The sequence below is a fragment of the Lithobates pipiens genome, unplaced genomic scaffold, assembly GCF_037356315.1.
Source record: "Lithobates pipiens isolate NorthernLeopardFrog02 unplaced genomic scaffold, aLitPip1_a1.2 Scaffold_23, whole genome shotgun sequence".
In the NCBI taxonomy this organism is placed as follows: Eukaryota; Metazoa; Chordata; class Amphibia; order Anura; family Ranidae; genus Lithobates; species Lithobates pipiens.
In genome coordinates, this window is record NW_027507785.1 from 167,860,129 (window position 1) to 167,885,696 (window position 25,568).

Genomic DNA, 25,568 nt, shown 5'->3' on the forward strand with positions numbered 1-25,568 from the left:
CAAAGGGGGAATGGCATTACCAGACACTTACAGATATTATACAGCAATCACTTTGGCGAGATTGGTGGAATGGACAAATGTAGGCACAAAAAAGAAATGGGTAAAATTGGAGGAGTCACGTAGCGATTCACAATTACAAAAAAATATATGGATTCCACCTAAATTTAGAGTAATTAATAATAGGTCTCACAAAATCACTTTAACGACACTTAAAATATGGGATGTAGTTCACCGGAGAAACAAATGGGTATATAATTCACCGCTGATCCCACTTGAGGGCACGAGTTTTTTTATCCCAGGAAATGACACGCACTTAGGGAAACAAATGAAAAATCTACAAATAAAAGACATCACGAGGGGTGGTAAGTTATTGTCAAAACAAGACCTATAAGGAAGCATAGTTGGCAAACTTTAAATGATTGGGAATATCTACAGATTCAACATTTTATTAACTGTATTCCAAAACCGATAAGAGATGAAAATACGTTAATGCCAATGGAAACACTTTGTAATATCAAAACAATAGTAAAACATAGTGTGTCACGGTACATGATATTCTGTCAGAAATAGAGGGCCAAGGGACTATACCAGCGATAGCCAAATGGGAGCAAGACATGGGTATTAAAGTAGATGAAACCCAGATGATCGACGCAGTGCATAAATATACATCGGACACTACATCAGTTGGGGTCAACTATAAATGTCTGATGAGATGGCATCTAACACCAGACAAACTACACAGAATAGATCCTTCCAAATCCAATCAATGTTGGAGAGAATGCAGATTACCCGGAACAACATTTCATATATGGTGGCAATGCCCAGAGGTAACCCAATATTGGCGCAACATAATAGCCTATATAGAAATAATAACTGGTGAAAAAATATTATGTGACCCGGGGGAGTGTTCGTTTCTGGGGGCAGAAGAAAAAAACGGTAATCAATTTAGGAAAAAAAAAATAAAAAATACTCTGATTCCGTTTTTGCTTAATGCGGCAAAAGCCTTGATACCTAAAAATTGGTTGCAGGCCAAAAAAAAACCTCCATTAGAGAGTGGATACAGAGAGTAGAATATATAAATAATATGGAATATCTCAGTAAAATAAAATGAAGATATTGGGTAATCTGGGAAAAGTGGAGAGCATTCAAAAAGACGGAACATTTTATTCAGGCACTATCGGAATAATAGGAAAATGGATTCAAGGAGGGCCAACAGACCATGGGGAGGCGGGGAGGGGATATAAGGAAAATAGAAAAGAAACGCAAAATAAGATTAACAGTGAAAATATGTATGTATTTGCACGGCATGAGATGTTATTCTCTTTCCTTTTTTTTTTTGAATATAATAAAAATAAAATGTAAATTATATATAAAAAAAATAAAATAAAAAAAAAAACACTATGATGTGATACCGAGAAGGAAACTTAATGAATGTAAAGTTGAAAAAGTCTCGACAGTTTTCACTGAAGTGGGGAAAAAAAAAACAGCTCTCATGATTGGCTAGTAACCATTCAATGGTATACCCTTTATCGCAATGATAAAGAGGGTAAAAAGTGGGGGGGGGGTATGCCTATATATCTGAGAACAACGTACAAGTGAATGTGAGAGATGACACCATTAAAAGGGAGCTAGGGAGGAGGTGGATTCCTTATTGGTAGAGCTCCATAGGGATGAAGCTAAGGGGAAAATAATACTGAGAGTATACTATAGGTCCCCTAACCTGAGGGAGGAAGGGGGGACTGATCTATCACAATTTGGATTAGCAACAAGGATGGGAAGTTATCAAAATGGGGGATATTAATTATCCAGACAGACTGGGTGGAGGGAACCACAAATTCATCTAAGGTTCACCATTTCCTAAATTCTTGCAAGACAATTTTATGGGTCAGATGGTAGAGGCACCAACTAGAAATAAAAAGTGTTACTGGATCTACTGATTACCAACAGCACAGACCTGATCATAGGTGTGGAAATACGGCGAAGTTTAGGAAACAGCGATCACATGTCAATTATACACATATAGGAAACATAAGGGGAATACAAAGACACTGAATTTCAAAAGAGCCAACTTCACTAAACTACAAACCTTCCTAGAAGGCATAAATTGGGATAAAATCTTAGGAACAAATAACACGGAGGAGAGATGGGTTTGCTTCCAGAGCATATTAAATGAGGGCATTAGCCAATGCATCCCATTGGGTAATAAATTTAAAAGAGCGAACAAAAGTCCTGGGTGGTTTAACTCCAATGTAAAACATGCATATAAAAGAAAAGGAGAAGGTCTTCAAAAAAAAAAAATACGAGGTTGAGGGATCATCATCAGCATTCAGACTTTATAAAGAATGCAGCAAGAAATGTAAGGGTGCAATAAGGACGGCTAAGATAGAACATGAAAGACACAGAGGAGAGCAAAAAAATAAAAAAAAAGGAGGACAGACCATATTGGCCCCATAAAGAATGAGGAAGAACATCTGGTTACAAAGGATGCAGAGATGGCAAAGGTACTGAATTTAATCTCATCAGTCTTCACGAGGGAATCGAGGGGCTTCGGTAACCAAAACTGCAGTGTTTATCCTCATGACACATCACAGGAAGCACCTCCATGGTTAACAGAGGACAGAATTAAAATTAGACTTGGGAAACTTAACATTAATAAATCACCAGGACCAGATGGCTTGAACCCGAGGGTACTTCGGGAACTCAGTCAAGCAATTGCCAGACCATGGTTCCTAATTTTTACTGACAGTCCACTGACTGGATTGGTACCAGCGGATTGGAGAAAAGCCAACATAGCACCAATATTTAAAAAAGGGCCCAAAATACATCCCTGGGAATTACAGACCAGTTAGCCTAACATCAAAAGTATGTAAACTCTTAGAGGGGATAAGGGACTATATACACGTTTTTAGTAATGAGAATGGTATCATTGGCAGTAATCAGCATGGATTCATGAAGAATCACCCTTACCAAACCAATCTATTAACTTTCTATGAGGAGGCGAGTTGCCGTCTAGATAAAGGAAGGCCCACAGATGTGGTGTATTTGGATTTTGCAAAAGCATTTGAAACAGTTCCCTATAAACGTTTACTGTGCAAAAATAGGATTTTTGTACTCAACGTAAAACCCTTTTCTCTGAAGTTCATTGACTGACACAGCATCTCCATCTTGGCCTTAGGGTTATAGGAGAGGACTAGGCAGAACCTGTAAAAACAGAAAAACTGCCCAGGTTGCAACTCAACGGAGGAGTTGCAACCTTAAAAACAGCTGCATGCAAAACCTTGCAGCCGAAGCAAGCATCCGAAAATGCTCTCACATCAACCTTGTAAACTTTAGTGGAAGTGTGAGCAAAACGTCCAGGTTGCCGCCTTACACATCTGGGAAACAGACACTTGATGTCGGAAACCCAGGAGGCACCAATTGCCCTGGTCGAATGCGCCGTGACAGGAAATGGGGGCGCTCGCCCCCCTAAGGCATAAGCCTGAACCACGATTTGTCTGATCCACCAAGAAATGGTGGCCGACGAGACCACCTGGTCCATCTTCAGACCAGCCACCAATACAAACAGCGAGTCCGACCTCCGAAAAAGAGCCGTAGCAGACAGATACACTTGCAGAGCCTGGACCATGTCCAAGGAAAGCAGAGTAACCTCTTTAAGGTGTGACGGCTGAGGACATAATGACGGAAGCACAATGTCCTCATTTAGATGAAAGGCCGAAACCACCTTTGGAAATAACAAAAGCTGCGGGCGCAGCATCACCTTATCCTTGTGGAGGACCAAGTAGGGAGACTTGCATGACAAGGCCGACAACTCAGAAACCCTCCTGGCAGATGTAATCGCCACTAGAAAGACTACTTTCTGAGAGAGTGTCAATAAGAGGATCTCCCTGTTTTCAAATGGTGGTTTCTGAAGCAGAGAGCACCAGATACAAATCCCACAAAGGCAGCGGTGGTCGAACTGGAGGGGCCACATGTCGCACCCCCTGAACAAACATACTCACCAATGAATGAGTCTCCAAAAGGTCACTTAAAAAAAAAAAAAAAAAAAAAGAAGGACAGCCAAAGCCGATACCTGCCCCTTAATAGTGCTTAACCACTTAAGGACCGCCGCATGTAAATGTACGTCGGCACAATGGCACCGACAGGCAAAAGCACGTACATGTACGTGCTTGCCTTCCAGCGGATGGGGGTCCAATCGGCCCCCCTCCCGCTGGCTGCGGCAGTCCGTTTCGCTTCAGGAGCGATCCGGGATGAGGGGATGGCCGTTGGTTTCTGGCCATCCCCTCTCGATCGCTCCTGGCGAATGAGAAGCTTCCCCCGCCTGTGTAGTGTAAACACAGGGAGGAAGTGATGTCATTCTCCTCGGGCGGTCTTTTTGACCGTACTGCGAGGAGAACACATAGTAAGTGCACCAATCACTACACTGACATGTAGGTACACATAGGCACACAAATCGCCCCCCGCCCCCCAGTCACAGTGTCACTGATTGCAGTGATCATTTATTTACTGATCACTGCATTTAGTGTCAGTTGTGACAGTAAAAAGTGTCAGGGCAGTTAGTGTTAGGTCCAGGGTAGCCCCCTACCCCCCTAATAAAGGTTTAACCCCCTGATTGCCCCTAGAGTTAACCCTTTCACCCCCTTTTGCCAGTGTCACTAAGCGATCGTTTTTCTGATCGCTGCATTAGCGTCACTGGTGCCGCTAGGTAGCTAGTTATTTTTTTTATGTTCACCGCCAGGTTTTTATAGCGTTAGATACCCCCATTTACTACCTAATAAAGATTTTAACCCCCTGATTGCCCCTAGAGTTAACCCTTTCACCAGCGATCACCATATAAGTCACTGGTGACGCTGGTTAGCCAGTTAGTTATTTAGGTTCCCCGTCAGGTTTTTATATAGCGTCAGGGACCCCCATATACTACCTAATAAAAAGATTTTAACCCCCTGATTGCCCCTAGTTGACCCCTTTCACCAGTGATCACCGTATAAGTGTTACGGGTGACTCTGGTTAGTTAGTTTGCTTTTCATAGCATCAGGGCACCCACCATTTATTACCCAATAAAGGTTTAACCCCCTGATCACCCGGTGGGTGATATCAATTAGGTTTTAGGGTCAGGGTCCGCGTCGCCCCAGGCAGCGTTAGGTTAGTGCCAGTACCGCTAACACCCACGCGCAAAGCATACACCTCCCGTAGTGGTATAGTATCTGAACAGATCAATATCTGATCTGATCAGATCTATACTAGCGTCCCCAGCAGTTTAGGGTTCCAAAAAAACACATTGTTAGCGCGATCAGCCCAGATACCTGCTAGCACCTGCTTTTTGCCCCTCCGCCCAGCCCACCCAAGTCTAGTATCGATCGAAACACAACTGCAGCGTTCGCAGAGTCAGGCCTGATCCCTGCGATCGCTAACAGTTTTTTTTGGTAGCGTTTTATATTTAAATCCTGAAGGCAGTGCTTACTTTTCAGGGTCCTGTACGCGGCTAGGCTCCCAAAAAGTCCCCCACATGTGGTATCCCCGTACTCGGGAGAAGCAGCAGAATTTATTTTGGGATGTAATTTCACTTATGCCCATAGCATGTGTGAGCAATATATCATTTAGTGACAACTTTGTGCGGAAAAAAAAAAATATATATATTGTAATATTCCTGCAACTTGTGGCAAAATATAAAATATTCCATGGACTCAACATGCCTCTCAGTAAATAGCTTGTGGTGTCTACTTTCCAAAATGGGGTCATTGGGGGGGGGGGGTTTGTGCTATTTTGGCATTTTATGGCCTTCAAAACTGTGATAGGTAGTGGAGGAGTGAAATCAAAAATTTGCACCCTTAGAAATCCTGAAGGCAGTGATTGGTTTTCGGGGTGCCGTACGCAGCTAGGCTCCCAAAAAGTCCCACATGTGGTATTCCCATACTCAGGAAAAGCAGCAGAACATATTTTGGGGTGCAATTCCACATATAACTATGGCACGTGTGAGCAATATATCATTTAGTGACAACTTTTTGTAAACTTTTTTTTTTTTGTGTGTGTGTGTGTGTGTGTCATTATTCAATCACTTGGGACAAAAAAATAAAAATAATAATATTCAATGGGCTCAACATGGCCCTCAGCAATTTTCTTGGGGTGTCTACTTTCCAAAATGGGGTCATTTGGGGGGGGGGGGGGGGTTTGTACTGCCCTGCCATTTTAGAAAGAAATGAGATAGGCAGTCATCAATTAAAAGCTGTGTAAATTCCAGAAAATGTACTCTAGTTTGTAGACGCTTTAACTTTTGCGCATCCAATAAATATACGCTTGACATTTTTTTTTTTTTACTAAAGACATGTGGCTGAATACATTTTGGCCTAAATGTATGACTAAAATTTAGTTCATTCGATTTTTCTTATAACAAAAAGTAGAAAATATATTTTTTTAAATTTTCCTTTTATATCGTTAAATATAAATATCGCAGAGGCAATCAAATACCCTCAAAAGAAAGCTCTATTTGTGGGAAGAAAAGGGACACAAATTTCGTTTGGGTACAACATTGCATGATCGCGCAATTACCAGTTAAAGCAGTGCAGTGCGAAATTGTAAAAAGACCTCTGGTCCTTAGGCTGACAATTGGTCCGGGGCTTAAGTGGTTAAGGCAAGTTTCTGATCCACTCCTCGCTGCAAAAACAGTAGGATCCTGGAAACTGAATATGTACGTGGACGCCACCCCATCTCTAAACACAGAGATGTAGACCTTCCACATACGATGATAAATCTGAGAAGATGACTTCCGTGCCCTCAGCATAGTGGAGATTGCCAAATCCAACAGACCTCGGTCCCTTAGCACCTGGCTTTCAACAGCCATGCCTTTAAAGCCAGCGACTATAAAGCAGGATGAAGTATTGGACCTTGCAACAGAAGGTCCTTTCGCATCGGCAGCCGCCAAGGTAAATTCGCCACCATTCGTACTATGTCGGCGTACCAAGGACACAGAGGCCAATCTGGCTCACTGGAATCCCCTCGGCCTCCAAGGTGTTCTGTGTAAAATTTACGCTGTTCCAGAAAGAAACAGTCGCCCAGTGCTATAGACAAAATAAGCCGAGGCTACAAGAAAATGGCCGCCTCAGCAAAAAATGTGGCACCGGGAAAATAGCCGCCGGACTTCCAAAAAACTGGCTGCGGCTACAGAAAAATGTCCACGGTCCGCACTGCGTCCTCTCCCCATGGCGTACACACTAAAACACCCCTCCATATTCCCAGTCACACAGTGGCCCATAGCATGGGGAGGAGGGACAGAGGGGAAGGAAAGGGAGAGTGAGAGACCCCCTAGTTGACCTACCAGGGAATGCCCAGCTGTTCCCTCCTGCAATGACTGCTGGACGCCTTCCATGGACAGACCCATCACCCGAGCAGTACGGGGTGGCTGTTGGCCACTGCACACTGACACAGACAGCAGTAGCCCAGTCATATGTGTGCCCCAGAGCATATAGCTCACTAGGGATCAGGCGGGGCATGTCGTGGCTGACCTATCGCGTAGCCAACGTCTGCTCACGCTCGATGGCCAGGCTGGGCAGACTACCAGGATCTATATTATCCAGCCTGTCACCCAGCCTTGCCTGTTGACTGTAGATCACAGGAATCAAAAATGCAGAAAAAAGAAAAAAAAAAAAAAAATCACAGGACCAAATGGTCACCTCCGGGAGCCAGGTCCTTCTACACTAGGCAGGAAAAAAACTGAGCTGCTGCATGCAGTGTGAGGGGTTATAGTGAGGGCGGTACTGTGCAGTTTTTACATTTATGTTCTGCCTAGTCCTCTCCTGAAGGTGGCAATATAACCCTAAGGTCAAGATGAAGATGCTGTGTCTGTCAACGAAGGAAAGAAATAAAGGTCCGTTGGCATGGACCATACGGTGGGTACTTGGATTGGAAGCTGGCTACAAGGGACAGTTCAGAGGGTGGTGATAAATGAGGAGTACTCAGAATGGTCAGGTGTGGTTAGTGGGGTCCCCCAGGGTTCTGTGCTAGGACCATTCCTAGTTAATTTGTTCATAAATGACCTGGAGGATGGGGTAAACAGTTCAACCTCTATTTGCAGACAATACTAAGCTAAGCAGGGCAATAACTTCTCTGCAGGATGTGGAAACCTTGCAAAAAGATCTGAATTAATGGGGTGGGCAACTACATGGCAAATGAGGTTCAATGTAGAAAAATGTAAAAATGCATTTGGGTGACAAAAATATGAATGCAATCTAAACACTGGGGTGAGAACCTCTGGGAATCTTCTGCTCTACAACACTCTGGTCTGGCCGCACCTAGGAGTATGCTGTCCAGTTCTTGTCACCAGTCCTCAGGAAGGATGTACTGGAAATGGAGCGAGTACAAAGAAGGGCAACAAAGCTGCAATCAGGCTTCCGCCCGGGTCATGGAACAGAAACGGCTCTCCTCAAGATTTGGGATGACGCCCTCGAAGCAGCAGATGACGGAGAGCCGTGTCTCCTCGTACTGCTAGACCTAAGTGCAGCGTTTGATACAGTAGATCACAATACTCTACTCGTCCGCCTCACAGAAGTAGCCGGAGTCCAAGACATAGATCTCCATTGGTTCGCGTCCTTCCTAGGAAATCGGTCACAGACAGTGAAACTAGGAAAATTCCTCTCCGAAACTCGGGAAGTCACCTGCGGAGTCCCTCAAGGCTCTCCGTTGTCACCCGTTCTCTTCAACATTTACATTCGCCCACTCCTTCAAATCATCAGATGCTCAGATCTCTGCTTCCACTCTTACGCTGACGACACGCAACTTTATTTCCGGATCAATGGAAAAAAAGATCACCAACAACTTGAAAACTGCCTCAAATCAATAGAGGACTGGATGACCACCAACTCCCTCCAGCTGAACCAATCAAAGACAGAGCTTCTAATCTTACACCCAAATCATAAGCCCGCAACCAAAACCTCCTGGTCTGCACCAACCGTCTTTGGGCAGACTATCTCCCCAAAGACCAAAGCGAAGAGTCTCGGGGTTATTTTAGACGCACAAATGTCAATGGATGCGCAAATAGGATCTGTAGTCAGTCGATCTCACCATCTGCTGCGCATGCTTCGCAGACTCATCCCTTTTATCCCAAAGAATGACAAAGCAGTGGTAGTTGGAATAATCATTAATTCACGACTGGACTACGCAAACTCGCTTTACATAGGATTACCACAATATCAACTTGCGCGATTACAACTGATCCAAAACACGGCGGCAAGGCTGATAACAGGAAAAAAACCCTGGGAATCCATTTCTCCTTCACTGAGGAGCTTACATTGGCTAACCGTAAAAAATCGGATCATGTTCAAGACCCTTTGCCTCACCCACAAATGCGTGCATAGAGAAGCTCCGCAATACCTAATGGAGAAAATAAATCATTACACACCAAACCGCAGTCTTCGATCAGCCAACAAAAACCTCCTCCTCGTGCCCAAAGCCCGGTATAAATCCAAGGGTGATCGGAGATTCGCTGTCCAAGGGCCTCGGCTATGGAATGCTCTACCAATCAACATCCGCCTGGAAGAAAATCACCTGGCTTTTAGGAAAAAACTCAAGACCTTCCTCTTTTAGCAGATGATCAAAGCTCGCCACAGCACCTAGAGGCGATTCAGTTCGCATTGTGCGCTATATAAGTATTTCATTCATTCATTCATTCAAAGCTAATAAAGGGTCTGGAGGATATTAGATATGAGGAAAGGTTGCGAGCACTGAACTTATTCTCTCTGGAGAAGAGACGCTTAAGAGGGGATATGATATCAATATACAAATACCATATTGGTGACCACACAATAGGGATAAAACTTTTTTGGAGAAGGGAGTTTAACAAGACTCGTGGCCACTCATTAAAAGAAGAAGAAAAGAGGTTTAACCTTAAATTACGTAGAGGGTTCTTTACTGTAAGAGCAGCAAGGAAGTGGATTTCCCTTCCACAGGCGGTAGCCTCAGTGGGGGGCATTGATAGTTTCAAGTAACTATTAGACAAGCACCTGTACAAACGCAACATACAGGGATATACAATGTAATACAGACATATCACACACATAGGTTGGACTTGATAGACTTGTGTCTTATTTTGACCTCATCTGCATTGTGCTAGATGTTCTATGATTGCTGGTGACTTTTTCCCCACATGTTCTGGACCTGTCCCGGACCTTCAACCTTCTGGAAGGAATTGTTTGCTTTCTTCGACCACAAACTATATATATCTACCGATACCTCACATCCCGGAGTTGGGACTTTTGGGAATACTCAACCACCATGTCCACCGTACTCATGTCAGGACATTAATATGTACACTATTATTTTATGCACGTAAACCCATCCTACTGCACTGGAAAGATGTGGGCCCTCTTTCAGCCCATGCCTTCTTCCACATTGTTTATGGGGTCCTTCCCAAATTCAAATTGATAAATTGATATACAAGAGTAGGGCATGCCCTAAGAAGTTCACTAAAAGCTGTCAACCATGACTTGAGGTTTCAAAGGATTTCTGGGGGGGGGGGGGGGGTCCTTTCTTCACAACTTTCTCAGTAGGCCCACCACTTATGTACTCAAATTATTATGTACTCAACTTATTTTTCAGCAAGATGCTAAAGTTGATAATCACATATTGCCTTATATGAAACATCTAATGCACGGGAGGACTCTGGACCATTGCTGTCCTTATGGGGTCGCATGTGTTGCAGATTCAAATGGGTGCAAGTATGAAGGTACAAATGTGTGTTGCTGGGGTATTTCTGTTTTTTCATGTACTTGTAAACTTGTTCCATTCTCTTTACTATTGTGAGGGGTTAGCTCGGCAGCGGGTGTGTGTGACCCCCTGGATGGGTTCACAACACAAAATCAGGCACAGCAGACAGCGTTGTAGGTGCAAAAAAACAAAAGATGCGATTTATGCTACATGCAGTGATACATATAACAGCCAAACAAAAATAAAACATGAAAATAAATCCTGGTCAGCTTGACCTCTAACTACACACTTAGATTCCCTGTCTAACAACTGAGAGCAGCCTTGTGCTGCCCCAGTCCCTGTCCCTGTTGTAGAGGTTTGCCACACAGGCGTTAACTCACCGCACAGAACAGGTGTCACACTCCCCAGTCTATACAACACAAAAACTGGTTCCAGGATGGAGCATCTCCCTAAGCATGCTGGGGTTTTTTGTAGAGGTCTTAATGAGCCCACTTACTTCAGCTGGGCTCATTAACTCTTCCCCTCCAATTGTAAAGGTCTGCATAAAGCCTGAATCTAGGGCACACATATTTCTCATCCTGGATACAACCAGGTGACTTTACCTGCGTGCTGCCACACTATATAAAAGGTTCTTTTAAGTGCACTTTACACAATTGTAATTAAAGTACTTTTGTTGTGTTTGTATGTTACAAAATCAAAATAAACACCTTTATAAAAAATAAAAAAAATAAAATAAAAATAAAATAAAAAGTCTTTAGGACAGGGCGAAGGTGTTCTGTAGTCCAAATAAGTCTAAGGTGCCAACCTATTCCTTGAAACTGACAACAGTGAGTTAAGGCCTCGTGTACACTGCTGCTGGTAAACGGATGTTCAGAGGCATTTGGCTGCTTTTTTCAGCTGCCCCTGAACTGATCCAATGTTATCTTATGTGTACATGTACACAGGTTTGTTTAATGTAGTTTTTAGGCAGTTGCCTTTAGAAGCATTTCTTTGAAGGCAAAAAAATTAGTTCAGACACCAAAGTTTCCGACACCAAACATGTTGCATTTAGCCGCATTTCGTTTATAGGCATATTTCGTTTTTGGATATTTTGAAAAAGAATTAAAATAAAAAACATTTTTTTTTTTTTGCAAACGCTTTTAAAACACAAAACGCGGCAAAATGCCAATAAACGCGGCATTTAAACGCAGCAAAACAGCCGTTTTAAACGTGGATTTTTATCAGTTAAATCGTTGAGGAGAGGTTGTAAAAATGGCCCGTTTACATTAAGCTTGTTACTGGCAAAATTACCAGGTGAAACTAAAGAAAATGATTGAAAAAAATAAAATAAAAATAAAACCACACTATAAAATGTTTGTACTTATGTTTAAACTACACTAACTGCAGTATAAACCAAGTGATATTCAGTGACTTGGAATTTCTTTTTTCCTATTCATCCTCTAACTTTTCAATCACTTTATTTTTTTCTCAAGTGTTCTTTTTGGGGACACATCAAAGACATTAGTCATGTGCAATGGTGTGTATCCCTATACAGTAAAACCTGTGTTTGAGAGCATTTTGCAAGACGAGAAACATTTTTAAATACATTTTTATGTGATATACAAGCAATGTCTTAATATACAAGTAGAGTCATGTCAAAATTGACTATTAAACAGAACAGAGGCACCTCTAAGTGTAGCAATATGGTTAACATTTAACCACTTCAGCCCCGGGAAAATTTTACCCCCTTCCTGACCAAAGTACTTTTTGCGATTCGGCACTGCATCGTTTTAACTGACAATTGCGCGGCCCTGCAACATTGTACCCGAACAAAATTGACGTCTGTTTTTCCCCCACAAATAGAGCTTTCTTTTGGTGGTATTTAATCATCTATGCAGTTTTTATTTTTTGCACTATAAACAAATAAAGGAGCGACAATTTTGATCCTTCGGTGCCGTGGACACCGAAAGATCACTAGTGCTTTGAATTACTTTGTCACCTGGTTGTTGTGATCACCGTTTGCTATTTTGAAGCACTTTGTTTGCACTCTGCACTTTGGACTGTGATTAATGGTTCACTTTTGTTTGTTCGGACGTTACATATATTTTTTAATATTGTTTTATTTAATATATGTAATATTTGTTTTGTAAAGAATTTGGGATTAGTAGCATTTTGATTCTCTGAGGATTGGTACACAATCACGTGTTTATATGCGAGTTTATTGGGTCACATATGTTTTGCATGTGGCATTTGTATAGCACTAATTGATTTAATATTTATTTGCACACTGGCAATTTATTTAATATTTATTTGCACTTTAAATCTGATTAGCACATTGTAGCATACTTTGATTTAGGTTATAACCTGAACACATTATTTTGCACGTGATTTATCATTATATTTCACATAATAGGAGCGCAGCCCCAATATTTTTTCAAATTTGTAAAAAAATAAAAAATCCGCAATTAGCGTATATTGATTGGTTTGTGTAAAAGTTATAGCGTCTACAAAATAGGGGGATAGATTTATAGCATTTTTTTTTTATTTTTTTTTAATAGTAATGGTGGCGATCTGCGATTTTTTTATCAGGACTGACATTATGGCAGACACATCGGACAATTTTGACAAATTTTTGGGACCATGGGCATTAATACAGCGATCAATGCTATAAAAATGCATTAATTACTGTAAAAATGTCACTGGCAGTAAAGGGGGGGGGGGGGGGGGGCAGCTGCAGGCACGTGTGCGCCCCTAGTGGCCGCCGTAAGGAGAGGCATAACATGACGCCGATTCTCCTGCCCGTGCTATTCTGCCACAGTATAACTGCGGCGGATGGTCGGCAAACGGTTAAGGAAGGTACAACATTTAGCAAATCACATGGTTGATTATTTAACCACTCTAGCCCCGGAAGATTTGGCTGCTCAATGACCAGGCCATGTTTTGCAATACGGCACTGCATCGCTTTAACTGAAAATTGCGCAGTTGTGCGACACTGTACCCAAACAAAACTGACGTCCTTTTCTGCCCCACAAATAGAGATTTCTTTAGGCATTTGAGCTCTGGGATTATTATAAACAAAAAAAAAAAAATCGCAATAAGCGTATATTGATTGGTTTGCGCAAAAGTTATAGTATCTACAAAACAGGGTAATGATTTATGGCATTTTTATTATTTTTTGGCGATGATTAATGGTGATGATCAGCGATTTTTCATTGGGACTGCTACATTATGGTGGACAGATGGGACTCTTGACACATTTTTGGGACCATTGTCATTTATACAGTAATCACTGCTATATAAATGCAGTGATTCCTGTGTAAATGACACTGGCAGTGAAGGGGTTAACCAGTGAGTGGCAGTGTAGGGGTTAAGTGTTTCTAGGGGTGTGTTGCTAACTGTGGGGGGGTTGGGCTTTCATTTAGTGAACACTGATCTCTGCTCCAATCACATGGAGCAGAGATCAGCGTCACTAGTTGCTAGGCAGAATGGAGAAATGCTGTTTACACGGCATTTCCTCCATTCAGCCGTCCTGTGCGACAATCGCGGGGATGCCCACGGCAATCGAGTCCGCGGGTCCTGCGACCGGACTCACGGGGGTCCCGACCAGCACGGGAGTGCGCCGCCGGCGGCGCGCTCCCGATGGCAGAGCGGCATTAAATATTGGACGTACCTGTACGCCAATATGCCTGTCCGTGCCATTCTGTCGACGTACATCGTCGTGCGCTGGTCGGGAACCAGTTAAAGATGGAAAAAGTTCTGAAATTATTAATCTTGGTCTAATTTTTTTTACATCACAGAAACCTGACATTTTAACAGGGGTGTGTAGACTTTTTCTATCCATGGTACATGATATTTTGTTGATCATTAGCACCCGTTTGGTATAACTATTGAGGCCGGGTTCACACTGGTACGACAAACGCTCCGACACTGGGAGCTCATGTCGCATGACGTGTGAAAAAAAAAAAAAAAAAAAAAAATCTGTTTCCCTATGGGAGCCGTCTTAACCGGATCGACACAAATCGGTCCGACTTTGAAAATGCTCCCTGCAGTACTTTGGTCCGACTTTAATCCTACTTCAACCCACTGAATATCACTGAAGTCGGATCGCTGTCTTGACTGATCTGACTTTTGCATACAACTTGTGCTCTGATGATCTTAAAGGGGAACCCCACGCAAAAAAAAAAAAAACACAGCATGGGTTCCCCCCCCAAAAGCATACCAGGCCCTTCAGTCTGGTATGGGTTTTAAGGGGAACCCCCACGCTGAAAAAACGAAAGTCCAGACCCTTATCCGAGAAAACAGCCTGGAAGGTCAGGAAAGGGGGTGGGGACGAGCGAGCATTCCCCCTTCGTGAAAACGTACCAGGCCGCATGTCCTCAACATGGGGGGGGGGGGGGGTCATGTTGATGAAGACAAGGACCTCTTCCCGACAACCCTGGCCATTGATTGTTGGGGTCTGCGGGTGGGGGGGGGGGCTTGTCGGAATCTGGAAGCCCCCCTTTAACATCTCGGAGAGAGAACAGTGAAAATCCAGAGGGAAGAAGAACCAACAGAGGCAGACGATGCAGAAGAGCCGGAGACGGGAGAAGAAGTCGGAAGAGACGCTGGAGCTACTTAATGAAATTACTTTAAAAACATGTGCAATGAGTTTTATTTTTGACACTTCTTTTGTTAAGTGGAATGGGTAGCGGTACAATGTACCCCCTATTCATTCACATAGGGTGGGGGGCCGGGATCTGGGGGCCCCCTTTGTTAAAGGGGGCTTCCAGATTCCGATAAGCCCCCCGCCCTCAGACCCCGACAACCAACGGCCAGGGCTGTCTGGAAGAGGCCCTTGTCCTCATCAACATAGGGACAATGTGCTTTGGGGTGAGGAGCACAGAGCCCCCCCTGCCCCAAAGCACCTACCCCCCCATGTTGAGGGTATGCAGCCTGGCATGGTTCGGGGGGAGGGGGGGGGAGTGGCATGATGTGTACAAGAGCAGCTGCTCTCCTGGCTCTCCCCCTCCTCATTGGCTCAGACACAGCAGCAGGAACCAATGACTGCAGCTGCTGCCAATCACAGCCAGTGTGGAGGGGGTGGGGCTGAGCCCCAGTCTGTGTGCCCACAGAGAAAGCTTGCACAAATGCCACCAGAGCAAATGGCTTGCTATGGGAGCACTCGGGATAGGGGAAGGAGCCCAGAGTGCTGACTGGGAACCCAAGAAGAGGAAGCTCATTCTGATTTGTGTTGTCAGTGAAAAATTATCTGCAATGTAACACGTTTCACAGAGTAGCAAAGGGTGCTGCTGACAATCATTTAGGAGACAAACTAGGCTTTTTCAATGGGAATATGGCACCACATCTACGAGCCTACAATTTGGTTTGCACTTGCAACAAGGCACCAATCGCTTCAATAAGTTGCATAGGCAGTGGTACGGCCAGCCAAATTCAACAGGAGGGCTAATTTTTTCTACGCCACAAAGTAGCTTGCGTATAGCCTGTACAGCTGCCTATGCAGCTTTGGGGGGGGGGATTTGGCCAGCCATAAAAACTTACCCTATTTTTACCAGCCCCAAGTGCAAGTTTACGTAAGAGAAAACCGGAGTTAGACTTACCGGTAACTCTTTTTCTAGGAGTCTTCCAGGACAGCCTTTGAGATATAGGGCTCCTCCCTCCGGGACAGGAAACACGTCAAGCCAATTAAATAAAAGGTGTGGTCCTCCAGGCCCTCCTCAGTTTTACTCCAAGAACCGCCGGGAGGCTCTGAAAGACATAACACACTAACAATCACGTTAATACACATCCTCACCACTTAGTCCAATTTAAACAACTTTGGGTGGGAAGCCAGGCTGTCCTGGAAGACTCCTAGAAAAAGAGTTACCGGTAAGTCTAACTCCGGTTTTCTCATATCGTCTTCCAGGACAGCCTTTGAGATGATAAGCAAGGAGCTCACCTTGTCAGGGCGGGACCACTGCCTGGAGGACCTTACGTCCAAAAGTCTGCTCTTTATCAGACCATAAATCCAGACGGTAATGTCTTGCGAACGTTGAGTAGCTGGACCACGTTGCTGCTTTGCAGATCTCCTCCGGAGAGGCTCCAGCCCTCTCTGCCCATGATGCGGAAACCGCCCTTGTAGAGTGTGCCTTAACTAAGGGTGCCTGCTTCCCCTCTAACTCATAGGCTTTAACTATCGCCATTCGTATCCACCTGGCGATAGACGCTTTGGACGCCTTGCAGCCCTTGCGGGCGCCCGAAAAATTAACAAAAAGTGAGTCTGACTTCCTGAAGACCTTAGTGGCTTCTAAAAAAATTAATAGACTTCTCCTGACGTCTAACAAACTTAAAGATCTCGCCTCATCCTTGTCTGAGGTTGAGAAAAAAGTTGGCAAAATAATATCCTGTGTCCTATGAAAAGTGGACACCACTTTAGGAAGAAAACTAGGGTCAGTCTTAAGTACTACCCTGTCCTCTAAGATTAACAGAAATGGCTCTCTGACCGAGAGCGCTTGTAGATCACTGACCCTTCTAGCTGACGTGATCGCTATCAAAAATACAGTCTTTAGTACAATCCACTTAAGTGAAGCTCCCTCTAATGGTTCAAATGGATCTTGGGTCAGAGCCCTAAGAACCAAGGCCAAATCCCAAGTAGGACAGGACTTCATTCTCACAGGCCTAGATCTAGATAGAGCCTTGAAGAAGTTCCTGACAAATGGATTCTGCTGAAGGGAGGACTGAAGGAAAACACTTAAGGCCGCCACCTGTACCTTTAGAGTGCTGATAGATAGGCCCAGTTCTACCCCTGCTTGTAGAAAATCTAGGACTGCCGGGACCCCGGGACTTGCAATCCCCTGTTCTCGCAACCAGGAATTAAACCTCTTTCCTACCTTGGCGTAAATTGCCCTAGTAACTGGTTTACGGCATTCTAACAAGGTCTTAATCACTCTTTCTGAGAAACCCTGTGACCTTAAGATTTGTTCCTCAGATACCAGGCCGCAAGCTTGAGCCTCTCTATCTGAGGGCACAGGATCGGCCCCTGGGAAAGTAAGTCCTCCCTGACTGGTAGAAACAGCGGAGGATGTACGGCCAATCTCTTTATGCTGGCAAACCAGGGTCTCCTTGGCCAAAAAGGAGCTACTAAAATGAGGTCCGTAGTTTCCGAACGGAACTTCTGCAGAACCTCCGCCACCATCCTTACGGGAGGAAAGGCGTAACACAGGCCAAACAGCCATGGATTGGCAAGGGCGTCTATCCCCCTGGCCCGATCCTGTGGGTGAACCGAAAAAAATTGTGTCACCTTCCTGTTGCCTTCTGTTGCAAATAGGTCTATTTCTGGCCTTCCCCAGCATGACACGATCTCCTCGAACACTTCCTTGTTGAGGGACCACTCGTCCTGACCTATCTTCTGGCGACTGAGAAAGTCGGCCAGGAAATTCTGAGTTCCCTTTAGGTGAATGGCTGATATTGAGGACAAATTCTTCTCTGCCCAGCAGAAGATTTTGTCCGCAATTACCTGTAGTGCAGGGCTTCTGGTTCCCCCTTGCTTGTTCAGGTAGGCTACTGCTGTCACATTGTCTGAGCGAACTTGCAGATCCCTGCCATGTAACTGGGACTGGAAGGTTTCTATAGCTTTCCAGACTGCCAGAAGTTCCTTCTGGTTTGAGGAACGACCTGTCTCTAGGTTCGACCAGGAACCCTGGGCTAAGGTTCCCTCTAGGTGGGCACCTCAACCCAGCGCACTGGCATCGGTCGTGACCACCACCGTAGCTTGTGGGGACCAGGGAAGACCCCTGTCTAGGTTGACCTGGGCCCGCCACCACCAAAGAGACCTCCTGACTGCCGAGGATAGGGGCATAACCTGATCCAGGCTCTCCTGCCTGCCATCCCAATAACGGAGCATGAGTCTTTGTAAAGGACGCTGATGATGTCTTGCCCAGGCCACCGCTGGAAAGCATGATGTCATCAACCCTAGGACTCTCATCACCTCCCTGATCTGGGCTTCCCGACCAGATTGAAGCTGGGCTACCGCCTGTTCTAGCTTGCCGATCTTCTCCTCCGGAAGAAATACCCTCATTTCCACTGAAGAAATCCTGTATCCTAAATACAGGACCTCCTGTGAGGGGGTCAGCTGGGATTTTTCCTGGTTTATCAGCCACCCCAGTGAGCGCAGAAAAACCAAAGCCTCCTGTATGTCCCTCTGCAGCTGTTGGGCCGACTGGGCTATGAACAGTAGATCGTCCAGATATGGGATCACTGTTATAGCCTTGAGCCTTAATGGGGCCAGTGCCTCTGCCAGAACTTTTGTAAAGACTCTTGGTGAGGCTGAAAGCCCGAAGGGGAGAGCTCGAAACTGGAGGTGTAACACACCCGTGTTCAACCTCACCGCCAACCTGAGAAATCTCTGAGATTCCGGATGAATCGGGATATGCAAATATGCATCCCTGAGATCCACTGTGGCCATGTGACAGCCCTGAAACAGGAATTTGGTTACCGAGAAGATTGACTCCATCCGGAACAGCTTGTATTTTATAAATCTGTTCAGGGGACGGAGATTCAGTATTAACCTGAACTTCCCCGAAGGTTTCTTTACCACGAATACGTGGGAGTAAACCCCCAAGCCTCGCTCCTCCTGAGGTACCTGCACCATTACTTCTTGGTCCACCAGATCCCCCAGAAGAAGAGCCAAAGCCTCTGCTTTCTCTTGGTCCCTTGGTAACCTTGTTACTTGAAAGTTTGGGAGGGGAACTGAACCAAACTCCAACCTGTAGCCGTTCCTTACAAGATCTCGAATGAACGGACTTTCGGTTGAAGCTTCCCACTGTGGGAGGAACTTCCCCAGTCTTCCTCCCACCGGGACGCAGGAGTCACTGGGTTTTAGGGGAGGGCTGAGGAGGATTGAATAAGATACCTCCTCTGCCTCTTCCCTTGTGACCCGCCCAATGCTTTTTGGGGCGAACCTCCCTTTCCTGCAGGTTTTGCTGCCTGGGGCTTCGAAAAAGGCGTTTCCCTTCAGGTCTCTTTTTCCTTTCTGGGAAAGCTTTCTTCCTATCCTGCGTGCGCTCTAACGCCTCTTGCAGGCCGGGCCCAAACAAATGGTCCCCTGAAAAGGGTAATCCACACAACTTTAGCTTTGAAGCTGTGTCTCCTGACCAGGTTTTAAGCCAAACGGCCCTTCTGGCAGCGTTCCCTAGTGCTGCTGATCTAGCAGCCAGTTTGACTGATTCTGCAGAGGCATCCGCTAAAAAGCCCACAGCCTTAAACAGTAGCGGAAAGGACTTCAACAGCTGTTGCCTAGAAGTACCTGCAGAAATATGTGATTGTAACTGTGTAAGCCAACACTCCAAGTTTCTGGCCACACAGGTAGCTGCTAGGGCCGGTTTAAGCCCAATGGAAGAGGCATCCCAGGCTCTCTTGAGCAGCAGATCTCCCCTCTTATCCATAGGGTCCCTGAGTGAACCCATATCATCAAAGGCCAAATCTGTCTTCTTAGAGACCTTAGCCAAGGGAGCGTCTAATTTGGGAACCTTGTTCCAGGGATGCACCGCATCCGATTCAAAAGGGAACCTCCTTCTAAGGCTACCTGAAAAAAAATGGCCTTTTTTCCGGTTGTTCCCACTCCAGCAGAATCGCCTCCACTAGCGACTTATGGACGGGGAATACCCTGTCTTTCATTACACTCGACCCTTGATACATCATGTCGTGTTTTGAAAGCTGGACCTGTTCTTCTCTGATCTCCAAGGTGTCATATATAGCCTTGAGGAGGTCACCCACATCATCCAAAGACAGCTTGTATCTGGCTGATCTAATGGCCTCTTCCTCCCCCTCAGATTCTGAAGTAGACTCTGTCCTAGAGGAGGCTAATGACCTGGGTAACCTCTCCCTATCCACCTCCTCCTCCTGACTTGGTTCGGATAAGGAAGGCATACTCACGGCTCTGGGTAAAGAGACAGAGGGACCCTGCATCCTATCCATCATGTTTTTAAAAGATTGGAAGGTGGATGCAATCTCATCCTTTACGGATGTTAAAACATTGTGACAAGCTGCCACGAGTCCTCTTTTACCAGGCTACTGACACAATCTGGGCAAAGCGGCTTCTCCCAACCGGTGCCTAACTTAGCCCCACACACGGCACATTTCCTTCTGGGTAAAGGTATCTGGGCTCTGTCCTGTTTAACCTAAAAACAAAGAAAAACAGGGTCCCATTAAAATACCACCCCTGACCACACCACTATGCTTCTAGGGTCTGTTTAGGAAGTGCCCCCCTTCACCAGCAGGTTCTCCACCCCGGGAAGGTACTACGGGTCAGAGTGACCCCCCACCCCCCAGTGTAAGTCCTGGTCTGCCCTCACCAAGCTTACCTGAGAGGTACTGGAGCCTGTTGAACCGGAGTCCACCTGCACAACTGCACTCTCCATGGTTCCTGTGTATCACTCAGTCTCTCTGAGCCTTCACACTGCTCCAGGCAACCCTGTAGTCACACCGCCGCGCCCAAAGGACTGGAACGGGTCCTGCGGCGCCCCCTGATGACGCGAATCCAGCGGAAGTGCATCTCTCCCACTTCCGTACGCCAGAGCGCAAAAACTCCGCCCCGACGCCGTGCGTTCCTTACGAACGCACCGCTCACAGTACCCGGACGCCGGTCGGTAGAACGAACGTCTCCCGCCATCTCCGACCGACAGGTACGAGCGGTTAGCGCTCCGAGGGGGAGATTGCCGCGTATCAGGGTCCCGTTCTCCCAGAACGTTTAAAATGGCAGCGGGGACTGAAAGCTACCCTCTACTCCCTTCGTTCGGACCGAGGGGTGCTAAGGGCCAGGTCCATCAAGGCGCTCTCCCCAGGCAAAACCCCTGAGAAGGAGCTCCCCTTACCAGTTCCAAACGTGCTCCTTCCCGTCCGGCAGGAAACTGAGGAGGGCCTGGAGGACCACACCTTTTATTTAATTGGCTTGACGTGTTTCCTGTCCCGGAGGGAGGAGCCCTATATCTCAAAGGCTGTCCTGGAAGACGATATGAGAAACAATTGTTTTAGGGCTCATTAACACTAGCCCTCAGAAGAGCGTTTAGAGGCTGCCTCTTTTAACCTCCTATATACTTAAATGCAACAGGGTGTTTAATTCTTACCACACAGTATCGCAGCATGTCGTCTGCTGCTTTTGTCTCTTGAGGGGACAGTGGATGGGGGGGGGGGGTTACAGTAAAACCATGGCTCAACCACATTTTCACTGTCCAAAAGAGCAGGGAGAAATGAGCCCCTAAAGCGAGAGGGTGGACACATCAGAGTTGATTTTTTCAATTATGCGCGCGCGCACACACACACACACACACACACACACACACACACACACAAACAATTCACTTAAAGCGGAGTTCCACCCAAAAGTGGAACTTCCGCTCATTTGTGTCCTCCTCCCCTCCGGTGCAGGTGGAGCAGATACCTGGAAGGTATCCTGACCCCACTTTCGGGTCACATTACATCAGCAGCTCAGCTCCCTCCTTCTCCCCCCACCACTAGGCCAGGAGGGGAGGGCAGCGATGCCTCGCACATGCGCAGTAGGGACCCGACATGAAGCCGTAATGCTTCACTACTGGGTTCCCTTATTTTTGCAGGCGTTAGTGGAACTGCGCTTTAAGCATAATAGAAAAAAATAAATAAATAAATATATATATACACACACATACATATATATCTCTCTCTCTCTCTTTCTCAGTTTTGTTTTTTTATCATCAAGCAAAGCTGAGCACTAGCTAAAAACCATATCTCTTAAAACTAAATATTGCAAAAGGATGCATCTGTGACAATAACCATTTTTGACATCAAATGAAACTGCCATGGGGTTTAACACCATTGGCGTTAAGTGCTGGCCATAGATTATTGCTGCCAATAATTATTATTATACAGGAATTATAGCGCATAACAGTTTGCACAGCTACATAGTTACATCGTTAGCAAGTTTGAATAAAGACACCAGTCCATCCAGTTCAACCTGGAGGCCACAATCCAAGGTCCCCATTCATATACTAGGGCCAATTTTGGACAGAAGACAATTAACCTACCAGCATGTCTTTGGCGTGTGGGAGGAAACCGGAGTACCCGAAGGAAACCCACGCAGGCACAGGGAGAACATACTCCAGGCAGGTAGTGTCATGGTTGGGATTAAAACTAGTGACCCTTTTTACTGCTAGGTGAGAGTGCTACCCACTACACCACTGTGCTGTGCTTTACAATAGTTCACATTATAACCCCTAAGAATTGTAAACAATACACAAAGGTGATTACCATGTAGTTGAATATGTGTGACTACAGGTAAATAAATCTTTTAGGTGACAAGTAAACCCAACACTTACTGCAGATCTTCAAAGTGTTCTTGTTCTAAACTCCAAATTTCTTCCACTTGAACTCCTTGACAACCTATGCAAGAAACACACAAATTATCACTTAAAAACGCAATTTAACCTGGGTACACACACAGCTCTCCCACTAAGACATTATATTCTGACAAGGGGGACAACCCAACCCCCCAGCAGTATACGTAAACAGCGCTCACAGCCATTGACTGCAAGCACAGATTGAATGCTGGCTTCTGATGAACAGACAGCTGTACATACAGGCTGAACTTCAGGCGATTACTGATTTTTGACCTGTGTGAACCAGACTTTACATTTAGCTTAAAAAGAAAAAAAAGAAAAGAAAAAAAATAATACAACTTAATGCACTTATCCTTTTTATCTGCCCTTCCCTACACTAAACTACTCCACTGCCCAAGATACTTGCCTAAATCTGGTGGCCTTTTTTGATGTTTACATTCTAACCCAAACATCTTCTGTACGCTAGCCACAACTGTGCAGTAGTTTCCCATAGACTTACATGGCCAGTCTCTACCGTTTTCATAGTATGAGACAATCATGCTTTGATAATACCTCTGGACAAGTTTAGGCAACTAAGGAGCTGTTTACAAAGTCATTAGAAACAAGTGTTTGGAGCAAATTTTTTGCAAATTGCCTAGCAAAGCATACAATGGATAATAATATGGACAGAGCTGTTCACATTTGAAAAAAATATATAGCATTTGTGTCCCTTTGCGTTGCGGTATGCCAAAAACTAAGCTACATTTGAACACCCCACCCCAGTCCCCCTGATGTACTTACCTCTGGAGATGCTCAGCTTTCAATGCCCATGAAGCCGGTCTAGCAGGCTGAGGATTTGAAATCCCCGCTCTACTCCAAGCATTGCTTGCAGAATGTGCCAGATCTATTCCGATAGGCCAGCGGCATCACAGTGGATCAATCTCATCCATTGTGCAAGTACTAAGCGGAGATTTGGAATCCCCAGAAGAAGGGGCTGGCTGCACAGATGCCAATAGCTCAGCATCTCCAGAGGTAAGTAAAGTGGGGATGATGGGCAGTGTTTGTTTTTTCTGTAAAAGGTGAACACTTTAAAGATGTAATTTGATGCATTATTAACGAGTCCTTAATAGGCTGAATCTTACATGAGATTTCAGTGACTAAATTTAGATCCATTTTAAAAGTGTGTCCGTTTAATATAGACAAGATCATAATCAAACGCCTAGTAGTAAAAACATTACACTTTCTTTGCTACTAATAAAATTAAAAACTAAAGGCTAATGATTTATAAAGGTTTCATTCCAAGGGACACTGACACCCGTTTGGCGTGCATGCCGCATACTGCGCCTACATCCCCCTGAGCTGCACGGACAGCCTATAGGAGGTGAATGCAGCAGCTGCACGGACACAAGCGGACTGTAAACGTTTGCCAGATTGCATGCACGGATCGTCATACACATGGATCTGTGTGAATGTCACCTTAAGAAAAAGCTGCAATACATATGATTTATATTTTGGGGTATAAATCCACCCATGCATTTAACCCTTGCAGTGCCCTGTGCTCCATCACTCTACAACACACACGGCTTTACGTAAACAAAGCTGTCTGAACACAGCACTGCACCAAGGGCAAGAAATATACACAGTAGCTGTCATTTATTGTGTGATCAGCACATACACGTAACGCTATCGAATGCAGTACTAATAACATCACATCTGTTTTCAACAAAAACAACACCGTTGCATGTTGGATGTAAGGCATTCTTATCTACAACAGCACGTACCAAAGCCTTTAATAAGCTCGGTGAACACACCGGGGTCACTCTCCATCAGACACCATTCTCCAGCACTGCCCGCCATGACAACCCTGCCTGCTTCACCGCATGCACAACGGAATTACCATGTGTACGGCTGAGTCATTGAAACATTCAATCCGCATTCACTAGAGCTCCAACAACAACGTCACTTCCGCTCTCTACTGGTGTGACCCCGTATCCGCCAATCAGCGCTCACCACAGCACTGGGCGCGACGTCACTCCCTGTCTGCACTGGCGGAATCATTTCACTGCTGTATGGGTTCATATCCTATGGCATTATGCTGCAGTGACATGAAGTGTTTGGCACCAGAGGGAGACGGGATATGACTGTCATTTCAGCATTTATGTGTACTGCTTATGAAATAAAAAATATTGCTAACAGATGAAGTCTTTTGATTAAAAACTATTTTCATCATATCTCCCAACTGTCCCTGACTTGGAGGGACTGTTCCTGATTTGGAGCAATGTCCCTGATTTGGAGCAATGTCCCTGATTTGGAGGGACTGTCCCTGATTTGGAGCAATGTCCCTCTTTCCTCCTCATTTGTCCCTCATTTTGGTCTGATTTATACAGTTGTATATAAAATGCACTATTTATCGTTCAAATAAGTGTTTCCCAGAGCTAAACCTTTCATCCAATTTCTAAATTGCTGCATTTGTACATTTTAAAAGGCAATATAAAGCAATAATAGCAGTAGAAAAAAGCCCTTGTGGATTTAATTAACCTTTTTTGGGGGGCTAGTTCTCCTTTAAGGGTTGTG

The 25,568-nt window shown here is 45.1% G+C and overlaps 1 protein-coding gene across 2 annotated transcripts in view; it reads right to left on the reverse strand.

The window, feature by feature from the left end:
* The window catches only part of UCHL5 (ubiquitin C-terminal hydrolase L5), a 119,448-nt gene extending 94,479 nt beyond the window's left edge, over window positions 1–24,969 (reverse strand). Inside the window, exons 1-2 of one of the 2 annotated variants that reach the window (XM_077452571.1) lie at window positions 24,776–24,969; window positions 22,995–23,058 (exon numbers count right to left, since the gene is read on the reverse strand). In XM_077452571.1, coding sequence (XP_077308697.1) covers window positions 22,995–23,058; window positions 24,776–24,851 — 140 coding nt within the window. In that variant the 5' untranslated portion in view covers window positions 24,852–24,969. The remainder of the gene's footprint in view (window positions 1–22,994; window positions 23,059–24,775) is intronic. The other variant, XM_077452570.1, reaches the window with a different exon arrangement.
* Between the last annotated feature and the right edge of the window lie 599 nt (window positions 24,970–25,568).